The sequence below is a fragment of the Paralichthys olivaceus genome, chromosome 24 (assembly GCF_024713975.1).
Source record: "Paralichthys olivaceus isolate ysfri-2021 chromosome 24, ASM2471397v2, whole genome shotgun sequence".
NCBI lineage: Eukaryota > Metazoa > Chordata > Actinopteri > Pleuronectiformes > Paralichthyidae > Paralichthys > Paralichthys olivaceus.
The window spans coordinates 5,892,333-5,908,952 of record NC_091116.1 but is presented as its reverse complement, the minus strand read 5'-3'; the positions used below and the strand labels follow the sequence as shown (position 1 = coordinate 5,908,952).

The window sequence follows — 16,620 nt, the reverse complement described above, 5'->3', positions numbered from 1 at the left end:
CCAAGGACTAACAAAGCAAAAGAACAGCGAAATCCGATTTTTGTTTTAATGTTATTTTGGGTTGAGCATAAAACTGGCTATAATATACGGCTGCTTGAAATGTGAGCTCATAATTTTCTTTGTTTGAAAAAAAAAAAAAGAAGAGTGTGCCTTTGGAATGAGCTCATGCTATACTTACATTAAATTAGAGAGATCCCAGCATGGCATTTATTTTCTCTGGTGTTTGCTCTTTGTCCAAACCACAGATACCATACCTCCTCCTTGGCATGTTTAAACTTTACAAGAACCCGTCCTAGATTGTTTGACCCCTTAAAACAGATTATAGGTGATGCATGTGGCCTGATAATTGATTAGGATTTGCATATGTATCCAGGTGACTACACTAAAGAAACCAGAGCAAATAAAACACTCAGCTCTTTGCAGGAGCCTCGTGTGGGTTTAGAATCCAACCTTACTTGTCTCCTTACCGACATAGATACTTCCTCTTTCTTCCACTTCACCAAACCATGAGAGGCTCCTGAAACTGGATCGACCCTTTAAACCGTTTTTCCACCCTTTAGTCATACTCCCCACCCTACCCCTCCCCACCTCTTGTCACTGCCAGCAGGATTTCGAGCCCAGAAACATTTGTCCGGAGATATCAGGCCGCTGGAAAAGTCTGATTTCATCGCTCTAATCTTTTATGGCCAAGCGCACAGGCCCGTCGTACATCCCCGCTGCAACCCCATCAAAAAACATTATCTCCTGGATGTCTTTATCCTGCAGTGTTACAAGGGTATCACACTAAGCGCCAGGCATTTATGGCTCACCAGCTCAACACAACGTTGGGATAGGAGACTTTTGAGTCAAACTAAATTGACTGCATAATTTAATCTTGGAAAAATACAGTGTAATTGAGGTTTTGGGCTCGCATCAAAAGGGCTGCTTTGCTCTGGAAGTGACTTGAGTGCGGTTCAGGGTTTAGGGTGGAGGAAGGTGGCTGTTGTTTGTTTTGCTGTTATGACACTGCATAGACAATTTGCGGTCCACGTATAGAAATGATTTAAGTGTTGCAGCCATCAGGCTTGTAATACCAGTGTATTAATTAGCTTGGCACCGGTTTCGTATCCTGCCATAAAAATACAGAATTCGGTCATGTGTGAAGTCAGGCATCTTATTGAGGGTTGAGTTACATTTCTGCCGTGTTTTTGCAGAGGCTTGTGGGCTTTGTAATAGACTAAACTGTTAAACACTCATATAAAACAGATATTTCTCAGTACATTACTCACAGATACATAATAATTAAGTTTTATTAATTTCCTTGAACTCTGAATGGAAGCAATAATAATTACAAAGGGGAAAAGGTGTGTCTGAAACGATAATGTTTACTCTCGTATCTCAACCCTTAAGCAGAGCAGTGCCAGCCATTCTCCAGTCTCATGACCCTGCAGGAAAAACGTTCTCATCAATCATCCCCAGCACCTTGCATTGGATCTGGGAGGAGGGAATTTAAAACCCAACAGTGGGTCATATTTCTCCGTCTTGTCAAACCCCAGGATGCACTGGGACAGGGTGGTCCCTCTGACAGCTTCCTCTATTGTTCCTCGGCAACGAGTCAATCTCCAAAGTTTTCAATTTTGGTTTCCATATCGCCGCTCGACACCCGACTACCTCAGTCTCGACAGGTCCTCCTGGAGGCCGAGCACACAGCCTTGAGATTCTTCTCCTCCCGCATCGACCACAAACTCACGTATTACTTTCGTACACAGGGGTTTACAAAGTCTGAAACCTGACGTCTTAAAATTCCTTTGAGATGATAAATGTTCGAGATTGTAAGATTACCTAATACAAGAAAACCAAACAGCTTTTTCTTTCTTCGTAAAGGAAAAGTAAATTGAACCCTGTTCCTTATAAATATCCCCAATTAGCAGTTACTACCTCAGATTGAGTTGCTCCAATTTAACACGGAATCTCATAAAGGCCCAACAGTGGCTGCAGACTCGAGCACAGTGACCTGTCAAAATATGAATATGACACTAAAACAGCAGATTATTTTTCTTTTCAGGCAATTTGGCCAGAAAACTCTATCTTACAATCTGGAGAGTATTAAGATGAGGTGAAATTCACAATAGCGCCATGAATCACTGACCCCTGCTCCCCTTTGACAGGATGTAATTATTTGCTGCTTTGTTTACACGCCGAGGTGTCCTCCATCATGTCCTACAAATGAAATCTGGAACTTGCATGTGTTTTTCTAAACATTTGTTAATGTCACGGGAACCAAAACTGCCAAATACAGTTTTGCTGCCTAAGGTTCAGCTAAACTGGCCCTTTCCTCCCAGTGGGCTGAAACAGGAAATGAGATCATGAGCTGTTTTAACAGGAACATCCTCTGTAGACTCATCTTTCATCAGTTTTTAGTTTTTAACTTTATTTTACATCCACTCTATCCTATATAAGTAAGAGAATAATGAAGGGCTGCTGTAGGGTGAAATGTAGGATTCAGTGTTCTTAATTTGGCCTTCAAGTCTAATGTACCAGTGACCAATTATCGGTCAGAATAATAGTTTTACCTCCAGTTCTCCACATACTAAGACAAATACTGACCCCTTAGCGCTTATTAGCAGTATGTTAGCAATTAAAAAATATATGTAGCCAAGAGAAGAGGTAAGAAAATTGTATTTTATGTATTTGCCAATAGCTATATTTTACTTTTTTTTATAATTTCTCTTTTATACAGATGTATTAACGGCTGTGTAAATGTGTATTATGAAATAATATAAAGCACATTGTGTAGCCATTGTGAAGACATTGTGAAGCTTCAGAGGCTTGACACGATAAACCCTTAAAGTCTGCATATTGTACCTGCTTATGTCGATGTTAGTGCGTTTAAGTTAATCTGTTACAGCCATTCTCTCTGTAAATGTTAGGCAGGGAGTGTTAGAGAAACATGAATTTCCCACACGTCCGTCATGTTAATGTTTGGGTGCAGTAAAGCCGTAATCCTGTCTTTGTTAAAAACCAGAAATGGGAGAAAAGCTGCCACATTGATTCACTGTCCCTGTTTGCACAGTTCATCAGGGGCATGTCCAGATAGGCCATTCACCACAATGAGACATTTGATTTGGCAGATCCAGGCAGGCGCTTTCCTCCCTCCATAATTCACTCGCTATCTCAACACCGACTTGGCTGGGAGCGCAGGCACAGGCTCATTGTTCAGACGCCGCAGCTGCCAGCTTCGACGACGTAATGTGCGAGCTTTCTCTCTGTCGCTTCCTTCCAGCCTGACAGGACAACAGCGAAACATGGCTTCCCTTTGCCGTGTTATGCCAAGCTGTAACTCAAGAAGGTGTCTGCTGGAACAAATGCGAGAAGAGGGTAAAAAAAAAAAAAAGAGAGCTCAGTGGGTAAATAAATCACAACGTCAAGTTTACATGTTGTTCTTTAGATTTTCTCTGCCGCTTGATGCAATTTGAGTCTCGCCTTCATTTGCTGTCTCCGGTCCCAGCAGAGGCCACGCACGGTTCACGGCAAGCGCAGAAATGTCATGCTTACTCCACATTAGCTGCATTTTTGCCATGTGACCCCCGGCCCTCCACCCTCAGTGCTATTTCCTTTCATAAATAGGAGATTAGCTCATACATCGCCCTCGCAGATTCCCAGTCACCATTAGTCAAGCTCTGCACAGTTGACCTGCTCTTTTTTAGCCCTGTCACATGGTAATGGTTACAAATAAGTTGTCAGGCATGCTCAGGTGATTGTACTGGAAAACTCCATATTTGATATCTAGACAAACTCATGGGTTATGTCTAACCCCGTATATACACCTTTAGGTATTCACTATCAAGCTTCCACCCCTTTAAATTAAAAATTCACTCTACAATCCCAAATACTGCGTTTTCTCAATTTTAAAACTTTTTTTGGAGAGAAATCTTTTGCAAAACTAAATATTGACATTTCTTTACCACGTACAAGAAGTAGATTCTATTTTAAGGCTCTGTTTATAACGAGTCTTAAAATGGTCGGAACAGAACGACTAGTCCTTGTGGTTGGTGAGGTCTAATCACTGCATTCTGTCAGGGAGATGTAATCACATTACGCCATGTGGTGACGCCGCTCCGAGCCTAATTACCAGCCAGTTTACACACGTTAGTGGAGCAATATTTAGACATTGTTGCACTCTTTTAGGTAAGAGTGCTATGCTTTCATGTGAGCGACGTCTGTTCCGCGTTACCGGCTTCTGCCTTCTAACTCTTTTTGATGGGCACCTGCACATCTGCAGTGCAGAGGTGGACGAGGCATCTGTGAAGTGTTGTTGCACCTCTTTCAAATAGTACCATCATTTCTTATCCATGAGGTAACAATAATAAATAAAATGGCACACCGATCCACATTCATTGCCAAATGAAGTGCATGTGAAGTGTTTCTTTTTCTTTTGAGATAATAACAAATTCAAGCAGCTTTACCTTCCCTGATCGGGAAAACTTTATTTACACTTAAATGTAATTCCACACAGGGCAGTTTTGATGTTTTGTCAGTTTTTACAATGTTAATTGAGACCAAATGGGAAAATCCAGAGTCTGTTTTACTTCAAAGCTTAATACAAAAGTCCTACTGGCCAAAATACATCTCACATACACGGTTTTAATCAGGCTTCACACCCAAGATTGATCTTAGACTAAGCAAAACATTATTCTCCAAATAAATCAGCCTATAGAAAAGAGTCAGCGTCCTGCACTCAATAAAGTTGTGCAGCTTTAAAGTTTTAGTCAAAGGAGAAGGAGCCCTGTTACAGTAGATTCAGACAGATGAGCGTGATGCTGAGGACACTGTCGAGCAATGTGTTTCGTTATCTGGCCGAAGCAGAAAAGGGAGTGTTGGATGACGAGCTCGAATTAGGTCAGTAGCCGCTCAGTTTTTCCTACAAAAGTGGGAGTGATAGTGAAGAGTGTGTAGATACACAAACAAAGGTGGGGTTTGAAGCAGGAACACAAATGCAGCAGGAAGTGAATTCACTTCTCCTTTAAACTTCATGTGCATCTATCTTTCTTTGTGTTTTTTGATCTCACCTATTTGAACACTGTGTGACCTCAGATTGCAAAGAAAAAGGAATAGAGCGCGCTAAAACAAAAAGTTCAAATTCTACAGGAAAAACAAGTCTAATACTGACAGTGATGGAAGAAACCATGCTTAGTGGTGCAGCTTCTAACATCCTCACACTTAACTGGGTAGTTTTATCTATAATAACAAATCATTTTTGTATATTTTGTTGGCGTGTGTACTTTATGGAAAAAGTTTCCAACAATGTTCAAACCCTGAGAAATCCACTTTTAGCCGGGTCAGTTAGCCAATCAGCTGTTCTTTCCTTCCACTGTATCTGTTGATCACTCGTAATGGATCGCGATGAGTCATTGCCCTTTGCTGCGTGACGTGGATAAGACTTTAATACATGAACCTCATCTGTGAACATGATTTGTGCCCGTGTCCAGTCAGTTCGATTTCTCCCATGATCCAACGCTGCTTCACGGCATCATCAGACTAGGTGTTTTGTTTTAATTTGGCTTGAAGTTGCAGATAGTACGTTTAAACTGTGACAGGGTGAGTTACTCTCCACAACCGACTACAGATTTAATCCACATTAAATTTAATGGACACTTAAACTCTTCAAACTTCTTGGATCTCATTGTTATTGACTCATAAAGGCCAAAAACATCTCATCATTACTGGCAGCTGAGCCACAAAGACCTCACCAACCTTCACAGTAATCGTTTGCTGCAGTGTCTTCTGTCTTTATTCATTTTCTGTACGTCCTCTCTCAGTCTGGATTTAATTCTTCTGTAAATCTAAACTATTTAGTTGTGCGATGAAACTGGAAGTGATGAACACTTTTAAACTAAACCCAGTTTCTATTCAGCCCGGCGAAGTTGTGATGTATTTAGAGAAGAGTCTGAATGTGTTTTGAGAGACTGTAAAGCAGTGGCTGCATGTTCTGAGTGTGTTTGGATGCTGTCGCTGAATGTGTCACATTTGTGTGATTCCTGGCCTCGACATGGGGGCTTCGCTGGTGGAGCTTCAGAGAATGCAGCTGCAAATATCCCAATAACGTCACATATTGTACAATAGTCAGCTTGAGGAATAGCTTTCCATCCCATATAAGGACAAATTTGACACAGTGCTTCAACATTGAGATGTGTACATCCCCGTACCAGGAATCTAATATACAGTATATCTCGTGGTTTAAAACTAAGCAGGTAATTTCTGCTTTCACAAACCTAGCTCATCCTCTCATTTATCACATCAAAAGCTCCAACTGGCTTGGAGCAGGAATGCAGAATATGCACGAGGCTGGAAACATTTTCGGGGTGAATACAGGTGTCTGCAGAGTCGGGAAAGACTTAACAGCCTTTGCTAAGAGCTCAACAATCACGTGTCAGCTGCACTTGATGAATGAGGCCGATTTTCGTCTCCTCACCCACAGTTTTTGGCGTAGCAATAATATCTTAACGATGCATAGGTGAGGACAGATCCTGCTCATGCATGCAGTGGAATATGTGTAGGTATTGCACAGCACAACAGCTGCTTGAAAACATCCTACTGCCATTTGGGCAGAACTTTTTTTTTTCCTGCAAATTTCACAGCCTGCCTGGAACTTGCAGAGGCAGGAGGAGGAATCATCAGCAACCAGAAAGCCCAGTTCATAAAAAAAGATTTAAAAACGTGTTTTGTTGCAAAGAACAGGGCAGGTCTGGATAATAAGCATCTCGGCGATGATGAGGGCATCGCTGAGGAATGTTCTCCATCACATCCACATGAGTGATGTCACCACCCTGCTGCAGTTAAGTCAACCAGATGGCATGAACATATACTGCGCACCCTGCAAATCGTTAAGAGCAGGAAGAGGGGTCATTCGGTATCACGCTCGCAGCTACCGTGCTTTTTTATCTCCATTAAAAATCGCAGTAACGGTGATTATCACTTACTGTGCCAGTAAATTACACTTTCAAACATTTTGCTCACTTTTAATCTGCGAGATGACTTTCTGTCGCTCGGCCTTGTTTCCATAGCAAACTCACAACTGTAGGAGCTTCCACATAATTTGCGTAAGAATATAGTGAGTAATAAAATACAGAAAATTACAAATTCAGTATTGTCATGGGAAAGTACGAACAACTAATTGGCGTGAGTCATGGGATGTTCCAGGACTCACAGTCATCTGACTTTAATTATGATCATATGTTTTAAGTGCCAAGTAGATCAGGATCATGTTCGCGATATGTAACGTATTTTGTTTAACATTTTGAGAAAGGGCCTTTTTCAGCATTTTCGTCATAGTTTTCCCTGGAAATAATTGAAAAAGATATATGTAGGGGACTCGTATCTATGAGTGTGTGAAATGTTGTGAAGCGTTGATTGAATTTGAGGGGACGGTTGGGGTAAGGTGGAGGTGTACGCTCGACTGAGTGCCACACAGTTCTCCTCGGATTAATACATTGAAAATGAAGTTTTCTTGTACTTTTATCTCGTGGCCTATAAATGTCTTTTTAGGGCAACATTCCTTCTTTGTTTTACTATTTACTCAGCGCCACTCAGCAAGTGAACACTGTCCAGGGAAACACAGAGGGAATGTTGTAAGAAGACGTCTCTTACACTGGCATCGTGTTACGGAGGATCTTTTCACAGCCAGTATGAACAGATGGAACCATCAGAGCGTCCAAATCCACAAATCCAATTTTTGTATTGAGACAGAGCTGGAAAAAAAAAGTAAACCTGTCCTTTCCTGGTCATAAGTATCCAGTGAGCACTTTTCACCTTTTAATAATCCTTTTTTTCTGTTTATGATTTTTGTGGCTGAGTTTGTGAGGTGCAGCTGCCAAATATGAACACTTACTCTATTAAAAACCTAATGAAAAACCCAACTAAACAGCAGCAAGTAAGAATTCCATCAAAAAAAAAACCCTGGCCTCTGTAACATTAGACACTTTGCCTTCCCTTCTCTCTTTGGTATTAAATGATCCCAGAGCAGCTGGCTTGGTAAACACAAGGTTACATCACAAGGATTCTGGTATTCAGAGGTCATGTTTCATGCCGTCATGCTGCAGATGTCAGCATGTGAGGTTTTGTAAAGATGGAAGGATGAATTGGAACTTTGATTCTTGGCTTGTATCAACACACTGGGTTCAATGCATCTGAACCAAAGGACACGGATGATCTTAAAGTTTTCTCCCTGCCCCTCAGTTCCTTACAAAGGAACACAGATTAAAAAGGCCTGCCGTGTGTGTGTGTGTGTGTGTGTGTATATATATATATCTGTGAGCTGAAGTCATAGTTTAAAGTAACATCTGTGGATGGTTAGGATGTCGCTCTTGCTCTCACACCCCTGCTGCTCCTGCAGTGCCCGCCACGCAATGAGGTCACCACTCATGAGCGGCTGCTTGATCGACAATTAATCAGAAAGGAACTGGGTTCATCATCCCCGAACCCCAGCCTGGATTTACATGCTTTTCCAGGGAGGAGGTCAGTCAGGAATATGGTGGAAAAAGAGGCCTGAGTGTGTGTGTGTGTCTGTGTGTGTGTGTGCGTGTGTGTGTGCGTGCTTTTAAAGAAAGAAAAGGTTTTGTCCATTTCCCAAACTGCAGCTTTCCAGGGCCCTGTGAACGGAAATGATTACATGCAGCTAAAATGCATCACACAACATTTAACAGAGGGAAATGAAAGCCTGGTGCGGCGCGGTGCCTCTCGTACTCCGCAGCCGCTCTCAAAACACAGAGAGCGCTGCTTTGGCTCTCCTCAAACAAGCGATAAGTGGCTTTTCCCTTTTAGGAGTCAAAGCTTATTGGGCTTTGCAGTTATTTTTCTCGCACTCTGTAATAATGTTTTGGAAAGATCGCAGAGCAGAACAGAAGCCGCTGAACAAACTCTGGGTTTTGTGCTCGGGCGAAGGACGAAAATGTCGTTTACTTAAGCTCCTCTGGGATTCTCCCTTTCTCCCTGCCCAAAGCGGTCTTGATGACATGTCTACCTCAACATCTTTAGAGGATCAGTGGACTGTTATACGACAGAAATATATCTTCTGCACGTCTTGTTAAAACCTGCTTGACATCAGCTCCTGATGTTTTAACAGCAGAGCACATCCCCAGTTATATTGACTGCTGGGTAACTTTTTTTTTTCCTTTTTTTCATGTTAACCATATTTTCTATAAAAGCCTCACACTCACCCTAAAAAATGATGCTTGATGTGGGAACACTGGGGCATGACTGCTGCCCTGGCTCTGTGCAAAGGAAACACCACCTCCAAAGGTCACTTATTAACACCTTGTTATGCATAGTGTATAATAGGTGTTAGAATGTCAAATTGTGGTTTTGCAGTTGGTAATGTGCAGAACGGTATTTTTGCCCGGGTGGAATGAGTTCCTGAAGTGTCAGCTGACAACCTCAGACGTCAAGAAACATTCTTTATCCCCATAAAACCACAAATTGGTTGCATCAACTAATCGGCTTCCCCGACTCTGGTCTGTCTTTTAGGAATTTGGACATCACAATATGTCTCAAGGTGCAACATCCTCTGCCCTTAACCCTCAGTGAGAGTGAGGAAAACTACCAAAAACTACCTCTTTTAACTGGGAAAAAAAACTCGAGAGAGATATTTACAACATTCATGAGAAAAGACCATAAATGGAGAGATGTATCAATGTGTAATGTATTTTAGGACCCATATCACTGCATCAGCTGTAAGAGTTTGTGTAGCTTTGCGGGTTCAGAGAGTTACGGGTCACTCAGAGAGTTACGGGTCACTCAGAGAGTTACGGGTCACTCAGAGGTGGACGGGGTTGTGACTGTAATCAAAGGGGTTAAAGGACAGTTTTTAGTTTTGGGCTTGTGTCACAAGAATGGGGGTGTCAGGTAAGAGGTTAACAACCTCGATCAAAAGTAAGCACACTCAAAAAGAATAAGGCCAACAGACCACCTATGAAACCACATTTATAATCCACTAGAGACAGATTTTATTTTGGATCAGCACCAAATATGAGATGTGCAAAACATCCTATCTCGTAATTTAAAGTGAAAATCATTCCTGGAACCGACCCCTGATGCGGATCTGCACCAAAATTGAATGGCTTTAATCAAAAAGCAGACGTAAACATAATCTCCTTGGTGGAGGTAAATATCGTACATAAAAACTGCAATAATATAAATATCCAAGTAAAAACTTCTGAGACATGATCTTTAAACCCAAAGTAACAGCAAGAGTTGAAGTTTAATGTACAAATGCAGCTCGGCTCCAAAAAAGCAGCAGCGCCATATAGCATAACTTGTAATTATGGTGGCACCGAAAACTATAATGTCTCATGTCAGGATTGTCTGGACAAACAAGTCAGGGAGGGAATGAGGTAAGAGGACGCCTCAGAACACACGTTCACCTTATCACTTTGCACGCGCTCTTACTCACGGCAGAGTCCTCAGCTACATAAACAACGCCTTGTTGAACCACTAGAGACAGATGACAACAGCAGATGTTGAACACCGCCCCACACACGTTTTTACTCGCCTCCTTGTACAGGCGCTAATGCCGAAGTCCACTGGCGAACCCGAGGCTGAAAAAATACACTCATCAACTGTTTCCATGGTAATCTGGCATCTTGTTAAACAGGCACCGTGATTGATGCTTCTCATAGCCATTAGGTTGTTTTTTCTTTTTTTGTTTCTCCTTTCAGTCGAATAAATCTTTTGCCTTTTCTCACGCGGTAATTAGCTGGACCCTGGACCGAGGCCTATTTTTCATGGCAGCCCGTCCTTCCTGACATTCCCGGTGACGGAGCGCAGGCCGTCGTCACGCCGCGCCTCTAGTCCAAGTCAAACACTCGGCATGTGGATAAAGCGCAATGATGTGATTGTCCCAAATAGGTCACGGGGCGATGTCCAGCTGTGTTTCCTTTGGGAAGTAAATTGCTGAGCATGTGTTTTTATGGACAGTGTCTGTGTATGTGTAAGAATATGTGATGTTACTGAGGAAGCGGTAAATGGAGCACCGCCCGGTGACACTCAGAAGAAATCAGTGGGACTTGTTTCAGCCTCAGGCCTCCAGCCGTTTCCGTCTCAGCTGGCAATGTTGAACGGCACTTTTGTCTAATTCAACCCAGGTTCCTGTCACGTTACAGCTTTTTATTGATTACGTTTTCTTTATTGGAAGCGTTAAGAACATCCGCACTAATCTGAAATAGTTGTCTCCTAATCCAGGACACTTGGAGCAAAATGCCTCCTAACGTGACACAGATGGAATTACAGCTGGGATAAGGCCGTTAGCACAGCTAACACACCTTAGTTGTATTTCATAGCACTTGAGGATTCCTGCTGTCGCGATCAGACGAAGATGTTGCCTCCCTGCCAGCAGCATGGTGAGGCTGCACTTAGGCACCGCAATGCTTTGAGTTAAATACTAGATGCTCACAATGAACATCTTCAAATCTGAACACAGGCAAAAGTACAAATCCAAGCACTGCTAATAAATTCCTAAGGACTTGCACAGTTTAGAGAATCCCAACATCATAACACATTATGCAACCGCAGCATAAACAGTCTGATTTTCAAGTGTCCCCTCATCATGAGCTCCTGCCTGCAAACTTCCGTGCCAATGAAATGCAGACTCCCTGTAGCCGTGTATGAGTTTTCCAGGGTTATGTTTTTTCACTCTGGTTCACTAAATATCCTCACTGCTGCCATCACGCCGAGTTGTAAGATGTAAATCTTATCTGTGTATTGAGGCTCAGACCTAAATTCTGTTTACAAAGTCCTTTATCGTCTCCAGAAAAAGACGAAAACTCTTGGTTTTGTTCAAGAAAAATAAAGGACAGATTCCAAGTCATCTTAAAAAACAATGATCGACTTCCCCAGCATTGATTTTCTAACGTAATGCTGAATATTAGTTAGATTTAATGCCAACATTACAGAGGTTTAGGAGCTGGACCACTCTTTTACAAGCTGAAAACTGCTCATGAGCATGTCAATCTGGTCTCAGTGTCTTCAATGGCCACTGAAAATCCTCCATCACAAGGTCAAGGAAAAGACAATGATTGAAATGATTCAAAAGGCCCAAGAGCTCTGAGAAACAAGCTCACATTGACTCGTTAAGACACTCGGATGGTGAGGAGATGATGGACATCGCTAAAATAAGAGTTATAATAAAGTCCCAATCCCAGTCCTCTAGGTCACACTTTTCAGAAGGCCGCTCACATACATAGTAATAATATCTCCTTCACATGGAAGCAGTTGTATTATTTATAAATGCAGAATTCAATGTTTGCAAAGACAACAGGGTCAGCAACACTTGTAATTCATTATCCATGTTGTCTTCCTCCAGAAGAGGGTCATGTGATGGGAGCCTGATGAAAAACCCAACCAACAAGCGGTGTCTACGTCTTAGTGCACTGACCTCTCGCGCTCTTGCTCCAGCAGGTTGGTGAACTCGTCGCTCTTCTTCATGAACTCGCCGTGGTTCCTCTTCTCGTCCTCCAGCTTGTACAGGGCCTGTTTGTGCGACTGCTCCACCATCAGCAGCTGCTCCAGCATCCGCCGGTGCGTCTCCCTCTGCTTCTCCACCAACTTATCCAGCTGTGGACGGAGGAGGCAGAAAACCTCAGTCATTGACCGCAGTCATCTTTGATGCCAAAAACTTTAGTTTGAATTAAATATTGGTGTTACCTCAACCATGGGCCTCTCATAAATGTCCTCCTGGAAGTCGTCAGACTTGCCCTGGATGGCGTCTCTCTGCAGAGCCTGCAGGACCTTCTGTGGTGTGACAAAGCCATATTTGGCCTCCAGCAGGGCCAAGTCAATTTTCTCTGCTTTCAGGACTGTGATCACTTCATCTCTGGCCTGCAGTTGGAGAGAATGGTGAATCTGGTTAGATTCAACTTTATGATCTGTAAATGATGATACAATTTGGCACAATGTAATATGTTTTGGTCAAAAAGAGAAGCTGTGGACTTTCTATCAAGGAAGAATTATCATGCAACAACTCCTCTGGGAGATTCTTGGATCCAGAATGACAGGAAGTTGCCTCAGCTCCATCAACACAGACTTTTATTCTGCTGATCCACTGTGTCTGACTATATGTCTGAACGGGGTCAGTGCCAATGCCTGCAGGCCTGTGTGCTGCTGTTTTGGCAAATGTTCTCAGAGCTAAACATTCATGTTTTCTCCATGCATCATCTCCACAGTTATACCTGTAGCTCTCCTTCCAGTAAGCTCAGCAGAAAGACGAGGTCATCCCGGGAGAGGTCCCTGCCCTTCTCCCTGCGACCGGCCTTCGTGGCACCACTGCTGCTGCTGCTCCCGCCGGAGCAGGAGCTATTCTTGGCCGTTTTGTGATTCCGCTGGATGGTGCCGGTGTCATCTGGCGGCTCGCGGTATCTGCTGCGGCGCTCGGCCCTTCCCGAAGGCTCCTCTCGTTCGGCAGATCGCTTGCGTGTGTCTGCCTGCACTAGCTTGGCCTTGGTTATATCCTCCAGGCTGTTGCTGCGGGATCGCATGTTCTTTTACCTGTTGAATGAATCAAAGAGGAAAGGATGAGATGTTGTTATCCTGCAGATAAGCACAAGCTTTTTCCGCACCATGTGTCTTTTACTTTATTTCCAAAACAAAAACAGTACAGGAATACATACTGTGCCAAATATGAATCCACGCCCTTGACTTTGAAATACTTAAAAGAAAAAAATATGCAGATGCTTTTACTCTGTCATATATAATCTGTCCGTGAAGCTTAGTGCATTCCAGGAGTTACTCTATGATTGATTAAATGTTTTATTTACATTTTTCTGGCCAGAGAATTTATACATTAGTGGGAATGGATGCTACTATTACTCTGCCGGCCTCGGTTTGATGTCCTACATATCCTGGACAGCCTGTGCACAGACTCTGGATACCAGAAAATAAATCAATACTGTATTAAACAAGCACAAGACGCATCAACAATAGGAGCAGAGTCTGGAATTCAAATGGCAAAAGAGTTTGTGCAAGTCTAAACATGTTTGCTACACCTGCAGTTCCACATTTGTCATCTGTACAGCTCAGCACCATGTTGTCATTGCCCTCCGTATTATTATATACTCACTCAGGGTAATAGAGTCATCATCATCTCGTCGAACCATCAGCCACAAAGCGCCATTATGCTACAAATTCTTTGACGTGCCAGAACTCATGCAGATCCCTGAGCTTTCAGCTTGGCTCAACAAATTTCCCAAAGCTACTGACCGTTATTCACGGCTGATGAATTTCACCAGAACCTGAACTTTTTTTTTTTTTTTTTTTTTGGTGAAGGGCAGCCAGTCTGCCAGAGGATTTAGGCACTGGAGTGCCGCAACCGTTTTGCGTACCCACTTTGTCTGTTTTACAGATGTTGATCTGTGGTCTGATGTGTTTGGGCCTGGAGACCGATCGGAAAAAGGGACAAGATCAGTGTACGGGACTTAGCGAGCAATGAATCAAACGCATTGTGGCTACCTACCAAGGTCTGTTTGGAGTACACTGTGTCTTTGTGACATCTGGTTTATGAATGGGCCATTCAGTGACTCACTGACTTCGATCAAAGTATGATAAATAGATAAATGCTGTAAGCTGCAAAAGAACTGTAAGCTCCTTTGCCAAGTAATTTATTACTTTTTCGGCATTATGTTCAACTAAATAAATACATCCAAAAGGCAGAGCAGAAACAAAAGCATGCTGGGACTCATTTTTGAGTGTTTGATGTAAGAGAGAACATACTGCCCACAGGCATGACATCATCATCCATCCAGATCGACTCACATCGAAATGTTTCCAACTAGCTGAGCTCCCGAGCTGCGGCTCCAGCTACAGACTGTATTTCACAACAATGTTCTCACTTTTATGTTGTCAATTGTAACTTGGCAACGCGAAATAATGATGTCAATTTTAATAGTGCACCCCTGACAATAAACACCTTCCTGCTAGGTCAGGAAGAGATGGTGCTGTCAGCTTTTATCTGCGCTTTAATGGTTTTCTTTCATTAACACAGACAGCGGGGATAGACATTTTTTGGGGAAGAATTTAATGAGAAGCAAAACAAGAAATCAAAGGAAAAATTTGTGAAATGAAGTCATAATAAATAAATCAAACAGCCAATGAACACGATGTTAAAACAATATATTGGAGTAAAATGATGAAAATGATGAAGGTTTTTATGAGAAAAAGACCAGGACAGATCTGTTTTCACTTCACGACTATACAAAATGGTTTCCCATTCATTTTTCAATGTGCCAACTAATATAACTAACTAGAATAAATGAATGGCAAAACTTGAACTTCCATTTTAACAACTAAAATATTACTTTTCTAATTTATTGATGCTACTATACTTGTACTTGTATATCTACATTAGTAGAATATTGGACGCAGGCTTTTTATTTTAAAGAATTTGTACACTGTGGGTTTGCTGTTTTTATATAATTGTAGGTTATTATAACACTTAAATCTACAAGTTAAAACTAAATAATTCAAAAACGAGTCTAAATAAACGCATATCTCCACCATAACTACATAGAAATTTAACTTTTTATTAGAAATGCCACTGCCAATCAAAGTTTTCTCACGCTAAGTGGGATATAATATCTCATATTGGCAACCACCTAAACTTGGCGGTCTTTATCTGTGTGTGTGCTTATTGTCCGTCCAATAAAAAAGGAAGACAAAGTTAAAATAGTAAAAAAATATTTTCAGCATCAGTCCATGGCTTGCCGCTGAGACTTTAATGAAAATCTCCCGACTTGCAGCTAAATCAGCTCGACACGCTCCAATCGCAGCTTTAGAAACGATGTGTCGGAGACTCCTGGAGTGTGTGTCCAGCCTGTGTGTGAGGCCCTCTGACAGTTATGTGTAAGAAAGATGGCTGGGTGATTGCATTGTGAACACTCTGGGCATGGCGCCACATGATTCAGAGCTGAGGTAATTCCCTGCCGTCTAACACAGACTCCACATCGACTTACTCAGAGATCTGGGCTACAGGCGATAGACAGAGCTGCTCTTAATGTATGTGTATGTTTGTACAGATGTAGGGAACGTCTGTGCCTCTATGCACAATATAAAGATACAAAACTGTTTGTGTTTTTGTAATTCTACTTATTTAATTGCAGTCGATCATCTCACTCCAACACAAATGTGCATTGAAGCTGGAGGTTTCAAATTTGAGTTGAGATTGCGCAAACAAATCCTTGGGTCCCAGACATGTTACGCGGCACCGCTGGGATTCCTGCATGTGCAAGTATCACGTATCTGCAAAATCTCCGAGATGGATCAGAAATACATCACGTAGTTCCTAAAAAGGTTCACTGAGGGGACAGGAAAAATCGCTTCACATTGGATTTGACGTGTCTCCAAATCAGTCCTTAACTGTCGTGGTGGGAGTTGAGTGAGTGGGTTTTGTAGCTAAAAAGTTCGGTACGTCTGGTGAGTGATGATCCTGATGTTTCTTAACTGGGTTATTTGTTACTGGAAACTTGGAGCAAAACTGGAAACGCTGGAATGTCCAAAAGAGTCGTCCAGAACTGAGCTGATTTGTGTTCAGAGACTGAAGTGAAAATAATTTGTTGAACTGTTGTTACACTGTTCAAAACAAATTTTTAAAGATTTGAA

The 16,620-nt window shown here is 42.2% G+C and overlaps 1 protein-coding gene across 1 annotated transcript in view; it reads right to left on the bottom strand.

Annotated features, from left to right (window-relative positions):
* The window catches only part of filip1l (filamin A interacting protein 1-like), a 61,137-nt gene that overhangs the window by 26,704 nt on the left and 17,813 nt on the right, over nt 1-16,620 (bottom strand). Inside the window, exons 2-4 of the mRNA XM_020104108.2 lie at nt 13,200-13,515; nt 12,676-12,849; nt 12,407-12,585 (exon numbers count right to left, since the gene is read on the bottom strand). Coding sequence (XP_019959667.1) covers nt 12,407-12,585; nt 12,676-12,849; nt 13,200-13,505 — 659 coding nt within the window. The 5' untranslated portion in view covers nt 13,506-13,515. The remainder of the gene's footprint in view (nt 1-12,406; nt 12,586-12,675; nt 12,850-13,199; nt 13,516-16,620) is intronic.